The following is a 13,560-nucleotide window of genomic DNA, read 5'->3' on the forward strand; positions in this document are numbered from 1 at the left end:
CTTTTGAGTCCAAGGGGTGTGTGTGTGTGCGCGTGCGCGTGCGCGTGCGCGTGCGCGGGCGTGGGCGTGGGCGTGCGCGTGCGCGTGCGCGTGCGCGTGGGCGTGCGCGTGCGCGTGCGCGTGTGTGCGTGTGTGGGTGTGTGTGGGTGGGTGTGTGTGTGTGTGTGTGTGTGTGTGTGTGTGTGTGTGTGTGTGTGTGTGTGTGTGTGTGTGTGTGTGTGTGTGTGTGTGTGTGTGTGTGTGTGTGTGTGTGTGTGTGTGTGTGTGTGTGTGTTGACTGTAGTAAAAGAGAGACAAAAACGAGCTACGTTGTGCTCCCAAGAAATGTGAGTGCTTGACAAAGTGCCCTTCACAATTGCAAATGAAGTAGTGTTGTTGATACATCATCATAGATTCATCCTCTCTCCGAGTCTCACACCATCCTCATGTATTTCTTGCTCCTTGCTTCATCACCTCAATTTGGATAGAGCTTTGACCGTGGTGCATGCTTCTCATTTACTCACACTCTCCTCTTGGTGTGCCAATTTAGCATGAGGGTGACATAGAAGAGGTGTGTTCAAGGACTCTATGTAGGCCTCAATTTATAATGGTTAGAGATGAGCTTGAGGAGAGAGAGAAGATGGTGTTAACAGATTTGCAATGAGAAAGGAGGGGAATTTGTGGCATGTTAATGTCTGTAAAAAGCTTGCATGCTTTTTGAAAGGTTTAGCTCAACATAAGGACTACACATGTTTTCATGGAAAAGGAGATCAAAGAAAAGTAAAGACACAACCCATCCACAAACATGTAAAAATTTTTACACACAAGATATTACTTCCAATAGCCACAACTTTTGATTTGGAACTTCGAATTCAAAATTGTTCAAAGTAGTGTGATCATAGCAATGAGCTTTGCAATTCTATCACTTCATCTCAATTATGCAAGAGTAATTTTGAAAAATCCAAAATTAAATCTCCATTATTTTTCATGAGTAAGTATTACATTATGTTAAGTAGCAAGGTGGGTACACTACACAAATATATCTCCAAGGAGACAATCAAGGGATCCATTTGTAGTTGTACATAGGATACCACATATCAAGCCTTGACCAATACCTCAAGTGACTTGAAGAGATGAAGAAAAGCATGCCATCGTTTGCGTAAAAGTAGCTTTATATATATATAATTCTAATGCTCTGCAACATCTTCCTAAGCTACCAACTCTTTGTGTAATTTGGTTATAGACATGGAAGCATTTGCATCCTTCTTTGAGATGTTAAAATCTTCGCCCAACAAGCCCTTTGTTATACTACCCCTCCTTAGATTTAGCCACATGTTCCTACTACACCTCGAATCCATTGGACCCAAATATTTTAATGGTATTAATCATTTCCCCCTTCCACTCTATACTGACTATCGATATTATTCCATCTGGTGATTGATGCTTTAGTTCAGGTTTCTTGTAGCCTTCAACATGATTGTGTAGCCCAATTTGCCTCCTACACTCCACTTACAAATCATGAGAGATCCTTGTTTCCCACTTAATGAATGCAATTTGCCCCCTTGGACAAGGCCCACATCAAAATTTCCTTGAGCAACCCATCTATAGAACATGTCCTTATTAATGTTTCCATTTATGCCTTTTACATTGACAATGGCCAGCTTAAGATTCTTTGGTGCTCCCATCTTGCAAGTTGTTATTGTTGTGATTAAGAGATTATGATGACAAAGGAAGGAGATTTGTTGTCTGTTAATGTCATGTAGAAAGCTCACTTTGAGGTTAAAGGAAGCTCGCGGTCATGGAGCTACCTGACACTCCTTAGAAACTTGACGATCATACAAAGTGCCACTCATGGTCATGGATGGGATCAATACATCATGGGACCGTCCTCTATTGAGTCCTTGTATCTCTCACTCCTTGCTTTGTGGCTTAATTTTAGTACAACTTCAATGAATAGTCATGTGACCACAAGTCCACTGGAGAAAAACAATGGAAAGGTCCACCTACACTAGCTACATGTCTGCATGGTGTTAAGTCAATGAAATAACCAATCAAAGGGTCTTTGCCAAATGTCCCCAGAATGCTAAGAAAACATTGAAGTCTTTTACATGTCTCAAACCACCACTAGGCATAATGCATGTACTTAGAGAAAAAGAGGGCTTTAATAGCCTTAGGCATGCTTTTTGTGGAGAAAAATGTGGAAGAAGGGAAAAATGGGGGGCTATGGTGCATGTTTTTGGGCTATTGTATGCATGTATTTTGGAGGATTTTGGAGAGCAAACAGTTGGGCATGATTGGGACTAAATGAAGAAGCATTCTACAGGGTATACACCGCATATATAAAGTTGAGCATCGAGATATCCTTCAAGGTTGAGTAGGGGCTACTTTGTAAACTCTCGTAATGATGGAATATACTATTGTATTCACCATGCATGATGCAACCATATTATTATAAAAGCATACGCCCTAACATTGCAAAAACTAACAAATGTTTATCATAAGCCAACAACTCAATGTAGTCCATACGCTCCAAGGCTCCCATATTATTATAAAAGCATATGCCCTAACATTGCAAAACTAACACATGTTTATCATAAGCCAACAAATGTAATCCATACACTCCAAGGTTCATTCTACACTCAACAACTTACATGTGACTCTATGAATCATCCCACATACTAACCACCGACATTAGATTTTATGTAGAGAGGAGATGGAGAAAAAGGGAAGAAAAGCACGAAGAGCTTCGAATGCATTCCTCACTCTTTCACCCAACCTGAAGCACACACCCTCTACTTCTCACCACGAAGGGATGGATGAAAAAAAGAATGAAGAATGACAAGAGCTTCATCCCATTGAGTTTTTCACTCACAAACTCACTGACTCACTCTCCACTCTCCACAAGCAAGTAAAGAGAAAGTAAAAACCAAGTAGACTCAAGTTTGTGCACACATGAATAGGGTTTATGCATAGGGTTTTGAATTCAAGGCACCCTCCATAACTATGGCACCCTAACCACTTCTTGGGCTCTTGACTTATTCCTCTTAATATACGTCACATGCTAATTGAACCTAACTTATCAAAAGTATATAGAAGACTAATGCACATTCTCGTGTGACTACAAGAATTCTTATTTAACTCTAGAATAATTTACAAATTGCACAAGAGTGAGCCATCTATGAATTTGCTTACAAAATAATAGTGTAACCTCAAAATAAATGGAATATATTTACATTGCATATTGCGAATGGCAATGCCTGGTATTAATTTGATGCAATCCCAAAAAATTCATTTCTAAAACATTTTCAGCACTTTGTTGTTGCACGCTTCCACTTCATGCTTGCATCATTCATTATTGCTATTAGCATTCCCCTACTACATGAAGTACACCACCTTGAGGTGGTAATGAATGTCTCCGAAACTCCATGTCTCCACCACTGCTATATCCCCAAAACTAGACACACTCAACACACTCCGAACTTACAATAACTAGCATCCAAAAACAAGAGAACTTCCAGTCTAAGAATCCATTACATCCAACTCTCAATGCTTTACCTTCATCTAACCACCCACATTGGATCTACTTTTAGAATTATAAAAACTGGAACAAATTTGTTTGCAGCTTAGCAATGGACTTTGATAAGCACTTCAGGAACAATTACACACGCTAAGGAAGGCTCTCTTGCTTCCCAATATTTTTGACTACGCAAAGACAATTATCTGCCTAAACTCAATAACAAGACAGGCACATAATGTCTGTTTCTATAACAATTACAGGCTGATATTGTCATCAAACGAAGAGTCCTACATGTTCCTGTAAATTTGATACACCCTAAAAATTGTTTCAGCACACTGAAAACCATTGCCGACAAGCCATTTGGAGACTTGAAAACTTCATCTGCAATGCACTAGTTTAGTTTACAAAAATTATGCAGTACAATTTGAACGTCAGGCTAGAAGACTGAAGAACATATTTGCTTGCAGCATGTCAGGGACTCCCAGACAGCATTCATTAGCCAAGATCACATTTTCTTTTTGTGTGAAGAGTTGCTTCCAAACAATCATCAGCCATAAGCCAATTATCTGTAGGTTTCTGTTTTCTCATACATTTACAATTCAAGGAGTGAGACGTTCCCTCTCAGCTCAATGAAAATGAAGTGGCTCACATCTTTTTATATAATATACTCTGAAGTAGGGATGCTGGCAATCGAGTAAAGAACAACCTTCTGTCTCAAAGTCAGTGGATGCCATTGCTAAACAGGATGTTTTAGCTAAGCCTGTTGCAAACAGCAATTTCAGAACTTGCCATCTACCAGATCACCAGAGTTATCACCAGACTACACCGAAGTCGGGAGTCCAGATTTCGGTGCTAAACTTCTTGCTCATGTTCTCGAAATATGCCTTGCCACTGTTTTGAGGCATCCATATACTCGCTTGTCAACCCTGGGCAATGAGCATCACTGAAGAGGTCCAGTAATATAATCCAAGCACATCTTCATGTAATGTACTTACTGCTGAAGAAAACGATTTTACAGTCACAGTAGCATATATTTTTCCCCTGATATGAGATTCTTGTGTGGAGTAAGGTAACAATGAAGATAGCCACATGCTTGGCTACCACACTATTGATTTATGCTTGGCTGCCACAATTTTGATTTGTGCCAACACAGTCATTAAAGGGAAGTCAGCACCTATCCTCAGCTGTAAAATGAAATGCTCAGAGTAACCAACACCACCACCACTGTACAACAACCAATTTAGGCAGTGCACCACATCACTCTAAGCAGCTTTTTGCCACTGCTGTCTGGCACACAAGCAGTTTGTTGGTGCACCTTACCATTATAAGCACTGAGTACTTTGCAACCATTATCAGCCTTTCTTCTTTGAAGACTCCTTTTCTTTTTTCACGTCTTTCACAAACATTCGTGGAGCTATGGCCATTGAGATCAGTTCCTGAAACAAAAGCTTGCATGCATATGGGATGTGCACCTGCATAATATTAACACTTGTTCAGAAAGCTGTGCCTTTAATATACATAGCATGTCTTTTAGAATAAAAACTGACAAAAATCAAGAACTATTAAGTTCTGGCTCACCTGCACAATTTCGGTTTTGTTTTTGCAACCCCGACATTCAAAAGTGTTTTTCTTCAGATTGGCAATGGCCATCAAACCACAATGCTCACACACATGGACCCTATATGCATCACTTTGGTCAAATAGCCGCTCTTTCAAGAAATGAGCAGCTCCATGTGCTATCATACAATCTCGCTCCATCTCTCCAAATCTCAGTCCTCCATCTCGAGATCGGCCCTCTGCAGGTTGCCGTGTCAGTATCTGAACGGGACCACGACCACGTGAATGAATCTTATCATCCACCATATGTTTAAGCCGCTGGTAATATGTAGGTCCAAGAAAGATCATTGCACTTAGTCTTCGCCCTGTGTGACCATTATACATGGTCTCAAAACCCCTCATTTGATAGCCACATCTGTGTAGAGCCTTGCTGATGTTATCCACCTACAGAAGCACAAAAGATTATTTTATAAGCTCAAAAACTCCACCTTTTATTTATGATAGTGACTACGTATAGCCAAAATTCCCCTGGTTTCCAGATAAAACACAATAACTACATCCGCACTTGCAAGCACTAGTCACTTAGCAATCATACACATCATAAGCACATGTGCCAACAAGTTAAAATGCACATGCTGCACATGTAAAGTAAGTGAAATTTCTTACAGTGACATCTGTAAATGGAGTCGCGTCTCCTTCTTTTCCCATATGTGCAGCCACCTTTCCCATGATACATTCAATAAGTTGACCAATGGTCATACGAGATGGAATGGCATGAGGGTTCACAATAATGTCAGGTGTTATTCCTTCTTGTGTCCAAGGCATATCTTCTTGTGTATAAGTCATCCCAACAGTTCCTTTTTGTCCATGACGACTGCTAAACTTGTCCCCAATCTGAGGAATACGTATAGATCTTACTCTAATCTTTACAAAACGTAGCCCATCTGCATTCGTGGTAAGCAGCACCTGCATAACGAGTCACAAGAAGCAGCATCGATAAATACCACACCAAAAAAGTCCAAGCTATTTACACGTTTGATTTTTAACACCTCTAAACTGGAGCCCAGTTCATTTACCTGGTCCACCATCCCACTTTCACTATGACGCAAGCATGTACTTTGATCTCGCTTTGAGTATCGCTGAGCCTGGGAACCAGTATCATCCTGTGGCAATGGTGTGGTCTTGCCTATTATTACATCTTCTCCCGACACCCTGGTGCCCTAATGACAGGGAGGCAATGTTAAACAATTAGCAGCCAGCTTATGACCCTCATGCACATTCCCCAACAAGAGCACACACTTTAGGATGCATGTAGGTATATACAATAAGATTGTGCATACCGGGGGTGCTAAGCCATCATCATCCAACTTATCATAAGATCCATGCCTCATCCCCTAGAAAACATTAACATGGTTAGTCACGAACACACTTGGCAAACCAGCTGGACCACCTCAATAAAGTGCAACTTACTAAAGTATTCTCTCTGTTGGGACGTTCAAATTCTTCTTTCACAAGTGTTCCTTGTTTCTTCTCCTCGTCTCTGTTGGCAGCAAACTGTCAAATCAAGTACTTCGATGGAAAATTAAAGAATACAGAAAATAGAGCTTGGGAAGACGGTCTCCCTACAAACCTGTAGGACCGATAGAAGATAGACCTAAAGAAGCCTCGATCAATTGAAGACTGATTCATAATGACTGAATCTTCTTGATTGTAGCCAGAATAGCATGCAATTGCAACAACAGCATTCTACAGAAACAGACAAATTGATTCCTTATAGAAAAACTATCGAGGAACTTGGAACAGGCATCCAATATGTAGAGTTCAGTGCATCGAAAACATATTGATAAACAAAAACATGTTGAGCTTATATACTTACAATTCCAGCAGGAAGCTGCCTAAAATGGAGGTGCTCCATCGCACGAGTGGTTACCAGAGGCTTTTGTGGATAATAGAGGACATAGGCAAGAGTGTCCTGAATCACACACACCAGCTTTCAGCTTGTATCAGAAAGGACACATGGCTTAAACAGATGTCATAATCAAGCGAGCAAAATCATTAATTACCATTCTGAGTTGATAATTGGTCACATAAATTCCCATAGCTTGTTTACCCATAGCTGATTGATATGTGTTACGAGGGGACTGCAAAAAACATATCCAATTCACTAACATTGAAGCTACTGCATGATACAATTACAATGAAACTTGATTGATAGAACAGGCATAAATTACCTGGTTGTGATCAGGAAAAGGAATAATTGAAGCACAAACCCCCAAAATCATAGATGGATGAATTTCACAATGAGTGTATGTATCCGAATATGCCTCCTCTGGATGATTTCTTGCATTGACGAGATCCTAAGCAAACAATGCAAGTAAGTTTTACTGCATTCGAGAAATAAAAATGGGAAGATAAATTTCCAGCAAATATACCGATATTGTCATTGATATCATGGTGGTCTCTTCCTCCTCAGTATCAACATACTCTATAAATCCTTTTGTTACCAAATCATACCAACCCGACTCAGTCGTATCCTGCAAATTTTTCTCATTCAGACAAATTCTTTGGCAATGCAATTAAAAAGAGTCTTCCTCTGGCATGCTGCCTTAGTTCAGAATTACCTTCTGCTGTAAGGCTCGAATATCTGACTTTTTAATCAGTAATCGTTGCTTTTCAACAATGAAGAGAGGACGACTGCAACGTCCATAATCTGTATAAAGCCGTAATTCCTTCAAGCGGATGTCTCTGACAACACCAACTTCTGTGTTCACATCCACCTGAAATACAATACACAAAGGTCAAAGCCCAAACTTTCACATTAAAGATCTTGACAGATATATACGGAGTCCTTCCACCAAGATCCCTCGACTACTAGCAAGGAAATTACACCAAGAATCAAGAGTTTGCATTAACAAAGCATTCACCCCTACTAACTAAAGGAAACTCTAAGAAGGTCCAAACAATGAACATCACAGCAGAACCAATTACAACACAGCGCTTTTGCTAAACAGTAACAACGTTGTAGCGGCATCCAACCAATCACAACAGACAACCGTGCCTAGTGGTTCTACAAAGGAGAAGCAAAATCTTCTTATAATAAGCTGCTATACAAAAACGGACAGGGAAATCACTAACATACAAGCTAGGCACTCAGCAGAAAATATCACCAACTGAAACCACCAGCATTACTAATGTGTTACACATCCAAAGTCAAGAATTGATCTGTCCCAGTAGAGACGAGAAGGAATTATGCAGTGCCAGTAATTGTTGTGCCGCCCACTTTCTTAGAGACCAGAACAAGATTTTACCTGTCGCCTGAGTTGCCTCAAGGTTTTGACAAGAAGATCAGGATCTCGATGGATGCCAACCCAGCAACCATTTACAAAGATTTTGGTTGCTTGTGGGATTACAGCTGGTGAAATTTCCTGCAATAACAATAAGGCATAAGACTTCACAAGGACATAAATTACAATGAAGGCAAATTTGATTTCTGTATACCAATTTGACTATACCTCAAAGTTCTCTGTACTCCATTCTTCCAAAAACTCCAGTATAGGGTTTGCTGCTGACCCAACGGTGATGTATGACATAAGGGCAAGATTTTTCACCAGACCACATGCCTGAAAATGAACACATCCCAGTTTAGCAGACATTACCATTATTAAAGTTTTGGAAGCTATTTCATAACAGCTTGGCAATCAAATACCTGCCCTTCTGGAGTTTCTGCTGGGCACATCATACCCCAATGTGAATTATGTAACTGACGTGGCTTGGCCAGTTTCCCTGATCAGCAAGGCAGCCGCACATAGGTAAATTTTTAAAAGAAAAGGGAAGCTGGCGCATACCCAGTGCCCCAGCAGGCAGATGGGGGGGGAGACCTCAGGTAAGCAATGAACATAAATTGCCAGAATTGAAAATCCATACCTTCACGTCCAATGGGAGAATTAAGCCTTCGCAAGTGGGATAATGTTGATGCATATGTAAGACGATTTAACACCTAACAATCACCACAAACCAATGTTCATGATGAAAAGTTTGGGATTTTTTTTTTCCAAATTAAACATCAACCACACCGTCACCAACCTGTGAGACACCTGCTCGGACACCAGCTGTGTTGGCTTGACCCCAATTCCCAGTGGCTAGTGAATACTTGAGGCCACTAGTAATTGTCTTGGCTTTCACAGCATAAGCCAGATTGATCTCCTTCCCATTGTCTACACACTGTCGACCACATAAAGACAAAGATAAGCACAAAGTAGACAGTTCAGTGTCTAGGATGATGGATCAATAGATACTGTGAAATAGCATGCAACCACCTTCTGCAAATACCCTCGAACATCCTTTGTAAGCTTCCGGAAAAGCTGCAAAAGCACAGGAGCTATAAGTTTCAAGAGCATAATTCCGGACGGGAACCTTGGCATTTCACAAATAGAACAACCCAAACAGCATAAAAATTCCCTTAATAAAACAAAAAGTTTGAAGTAGAAGAAGACCATTCGAAATAATCCTCCAAGAAGGGGACCAGCTAAATCAAGCCTCTTATTTCCATAGTGATCACGATCATCTTCAGCCCGTCTTCCCAAAGCACAGAGCAGAAGCCTGTGAATAATATATCTGCACCAGTATCATAGAAACATAATTATAATTAACAGCGGCTATGGAAAACATCAAATGCAGATATCTGAATACCATTTGTTTTCTCGCTATTAACATTACCCAAAAAAGTAGGCCTTTTTAGTTTCACAAAACTCTCCAACACCAACATGAGGAAGCATCTCCTTCTGTAAGATTTCTTTTGCATATCTGTGTTAATGAAAAAACATATAGGAACAATCACAACTGGCTAAGATCTGCAATCTGCTCAATCTGTATCAAATAGCAAGAAATCAATTTTTACATTAAAACAATAAATTCACAAAGACATACTTAATACGTTTTTCCCTTGCAACCCCGACTGTTGAGCCACGCTTTCCAATGTAGTCAAGCGCTACCTGTGTGGAGACCCATCAAGTTTAAAAACTTTGAAAGAAATATGCTACAAATCAAGAAAATGACTGAATCATCACAGCACCTGCTGATTCTGAATCACAAAAGCCTCTTCAAGAGAGGGTCTGAGCAGCTCCATCATTGCAGTGTCACTAAAATCATAACAGATATGTTCTAATATATCTTTATCTGCCACAAATCCTAGCGCCCGAAAAACAACAATGATTGGAATCTCAGTTCTGATGTATGGTAGAGTGGCACGTATATATTGACCAGAAGTACCCTGTCATAGCACGCAAACCAAAACATCAGTTTCAGCCAAAAATGGACAACTTTGCTGGCAGAAATCCAATAAGCAAGTGAAACTCACCCCTTTTGCCCCAGCCCTTGACAGCATTCGTACAAACATACTACTTGCAGGTCTATTTTGATTTTCAGCCATTGATCGAACCTCGGCAACATAAGCATACTTGTTTGGCTGTCGCTTTTTAAATACATAAACATGATTCGTGCTCATCTTTTCTTGAGCGATCAGCACTTTTTCACTGCCATTAATGATAAAATAACCACCCTGGTCTTGTGGGCATTCCCCTAGTTCGGTTAAATCTTTCTCACTGTTTTGATACAATGTGCAGTAGCTTGACCGCAACATTATGGGCACCTGCAGTGAAACCACCGATAGTCAAACCTCACAACCTCAGAAGTGGCACCATGCCCAGAACACTGCAACCTGTATCCTCATACCTTCCCAATAAAAACTTTGGGCATATCCTCAGTTTCTATCTCCTCTTCACCATCCTCTCCTTTTTTGATCACCCATTTCGCAACATCAACATAAAGAGGAGCTGAGTATGTTAAGTTCCTAAGTCTTGCTGCTTTTGGAAATAGGGTTGCTGTCTCTCCATCAGATTCTGTCATCATAGGCTTACTCAAATATATCTGTCCAAAGCTAATCTTGTATGTAGTCTGCAACCAGAAACATAATCAGTTGTCCATCCTAAACCAAAGCATATCAGAAGCCTGACCCTGACTTACAAGGTTTCGAGGAAAAATGGAGAGATGAGAGGGAAAAAAAGAGAACATTGACCGTTCCATCTGCAAGTTACAAGAACTTGACAGATAATAGCAATAAAACAAAAAGCTTGGGTCCCAATGAGATGAATTAACGTTTGTTTACAGCAGCTATTGATGGCCACATGCACATGGACTTTCTTTTCCTTGCGAAGGCATTGTCATGCAACAAACACATACATCAGTATCACTTTCATGCTAACACAAGAGATACAATGCTGCCATACACATATTAAACATTGCAGAAAGATAAATACACTCCAGAAGCAGATCAAATTCCTCAAGTTGTCACAGACTGGGACTCATGGTACTGCACGAAAGTATAGTCCATGTAATAATGACACCTCCAGAACAAGCAGGTCATCGAGCCATTGCAGATAAGGGTTCACAGCATTACGATCACCACAAGGATAGTTCAAAGGTGACAAAGCAGTCTGAGATGAAAACGATGGTACCAAAAGCTAAAGTTCAGCTCATGCCAGTCGTTAAGATGATCATGATCGAAGGTTTACTCTTCAAAACCCCGGCTTTTAGAGAATGTGCATCTGTCGTGTGTTTGTGGATGCGAGTACAGCAGAGAGCAAGCATTCACCTCAACGAAATCCTGCTGGCGTCCAGGATTGTGCTGCGACTCTGGCTTGATCTCGATATCGGCGGACTCGTCCACAATTTCTTGCATGGTGTTCTGAATAAATTCGTCGAAGGAGTCCAGCTGCTGGCGCACCAGGCCCTTCTCCTCGAAATAGGCACTGATGACAGCCCAGGCATCCTCCTGTGTGATCTCTTCGTCCTCATCGATATACTCCTCCTCTTCACCGCCATACATGGTGCGGACACAGGAGGCCTAACAATGAGAGTTAAGGTGTTTTGTATGTTCAAGTTAGGGTTTCCGGATGAAAGGCACTGTTAAGCTCGGCGTTATCAAGTTCAGCGCTCCTGTTTTGCTTCGTTTACTGCTATGGTGCTGTTTCGAGGTCGGTCTTCTTTATTTTGCCTTTTGCTTCCTTCAGCTCTCTCGAAAGAGCAGGACAGAGCCAGCCTTCAAATTCGAGAAAGAGAGTTCTTTCATTCCTTTTCTCCCGTATTTATAGGAGAACTCTTGACCTGCATTGCTCTCTCTGGAGTCCGCATCGCTTTTTTTTTTTGTAGAATTATTGCGATATGTTCTTACGATGTGTTTAATTGAGCATTGCCTTTCCAAAAGAACGCGAATTTTATCTATTATTTATGGTAGGGTTTATGAAACTTTGCCTTCCAAAAGAAGGCAATCCATGATTCGGTTCTAGCTCATCACAACTCTATCCTGCTTTCTCAAGTTCCAACGGTTGGTAATAAATGCTAGTGTATGTAGCCAATTATGGCAACTTGCCACACGACATGGTGAGTCCATGTATCAGTCTGCATAGGGCTTAGCATGCAAGGTGATGCACAAAGCTGGTGAGGAAAGGAAGATGCATGTTAGGGAGACTCGAGGAGCAATCGCAAGTGAAAGAGAGAGGATGAAGTAGTAGATGGTGGGAGTTGAGAATAAGTAGTAAGCATGAAATAATGCCCAAAATGCATCAAGTCAGCATGCATCATAATGGCCTAAAAAATATAGTTGGCCAGCCAAGAAATGCTAAAAACCATAAAAAGAAGAACTTTAAAAATGCCTAAAATAAACTCATGTGCCTAGCTCATAAATAGACATGCATAGACTCACTCATGAGTTTACCTATCTTCTAAGATCTTCAAAGATGTGGTAGCTAGGCGGCTTGCTATGGGAGAGAACACAACCAAATATGGCAGTGACAAGTTGGAAAGTAAGTTGACAACAATTGCATTCCATCAAAATTTACCAAGATGGAAACTTCTAGAGCAATGCCTCAATTCTTGAAGGCAATAAGGGAAGAGCAAATGCATTTGCTAATATCAATAGGATTTCGCTAGAGCAACTTGACGAAGAGTACTTAAGCATCAATGCAAAATTCCAAATGATTACAACACAAGGGGGATTTGAATTGTAGGGATTGAGGAGCATTGGATGGTTCATAGCAGAAACTAATGCAAACCATTAAGGGACCTGTGTGCCACAACCACTTGCATGATGGGAGCAACAAAGAATCTTGAGATGGCCACCATCAATGTAAAAGGCATAAATGGGAATATTGAGAGGGACATACGAATCTTAAGATGGGCACCATCAATGTAAAAGGCATAAATGGGAACATTGAGAGGGTCATACTCTAGAGATGGGTTGCACTAGGCACTTTTCATGTGTGGTCCTTGTCCGAGGGTGCAAATTGCATTTATTAAGTGGGAAGGAATTCTCATAGAAGGATTACTCATGACTTGTAAGTGCAATGTAGGAGGTGAATTGGTTTATGTAATTATGTTTAAAACCTATAAGAAACCTCAACTGAAGCACCAATATCTAGATGGAAGAATCTTGGGAGTTAGTGTAGAGTGGA

At 40.7% G+C, this 13,560-nt stretch overlaps 1 protein-coding gene across 1 annotated transcript; it reads right to left on the bottom strand.

Moving 5' to 3' along the window:
• Window positions 1-3,872: 3,872 nt before the first annotated feature.
• On the bottom strand, window positions 3,873-12,168 carry NRPB2 (DNA-directed RNA polymerase family protein). Its single transcript, XM_087698980.1, has 25 exons — window positions 11,703-12,168; window positions 10,784-11,005; window positions 10,410-10,700; window positions 10,125-10,322; window positions 9,980-10,044; window positions 9,770-9,856; window positions 9,547-9,667; window positions 9,370-9,414; window positions 9,137-9,274; window positions 8,978-9,050; window positions 8,760-8,836; window positions 8,566-8,673; window positions 8,362-8,478; window positions 7,675-7,830; window positions 7,486-7,587; window positions 7,285-7,410; window positions 7,117-7,194; window positions 6,930-7,025; window positions 6,684-6,799; window positions 6,524-6,593; window positions 6,394-6,447; window positions 6,130-6,273; window positions 5,720-6,019; window positions 5,075-5,497; window positions 3,873-4,968 (listed from the first exon to the last, which is right to left on the bottom strand). Exons 1-25 carry the CDS (start codon window positions 11,934-11,936, stop codon window positions 4,849-4,851), a joined length of 3,561 nt encoding a protein of 1,186 aa, XP_087555106.1. The 5' UTR covers window positions 11,937-12,168; the 3' UTR covers window positions 3,873-4,848.
• Between the last annotated feature and the right edge of the window lie 1,392 nt (window positions 12,169-13,560).

This window comes from Lygodium microphyllum, chromosome 18, assembly GCF_053477565.2.
Source record: "Lygodium microphyllum isolate KBCC chromosome 18, Lygodium_microphyllum_v1.1.10, whole genome shotgun sequence".
Taxonomy (NCBI): domain Eukaryota; kingdom Viridiplantae; phylum Streptophyta; class Polypodiopsida; order Schizaeales; family Lygodiaceae; genus Lygodium; species Lygodium microphyllum.

Coding starts and splice junctions, on each gene's coding strand:
- NRPB2 (XM_087698980.1), bottom strand. CDS start 11,936: ATGTATGGCGGTGAAGAGGAGGAGTATATCGATGAGGACGAAGAGATC. Junction 9,415..9,546: donor TTGGAGGATTATTTCGAATG/GTCTTCTTCTAC, acceptor GTGCTTTTGCAG/CTTTTCCGGAAGCTTACAAA. Junction 7,588..7,674: donor TTCGAGCCTTACAGCAGAAG/GTAATTCTGAAC, acceptor AAAAATTTGCAG/GATACGACTGAGTCGGGTTG.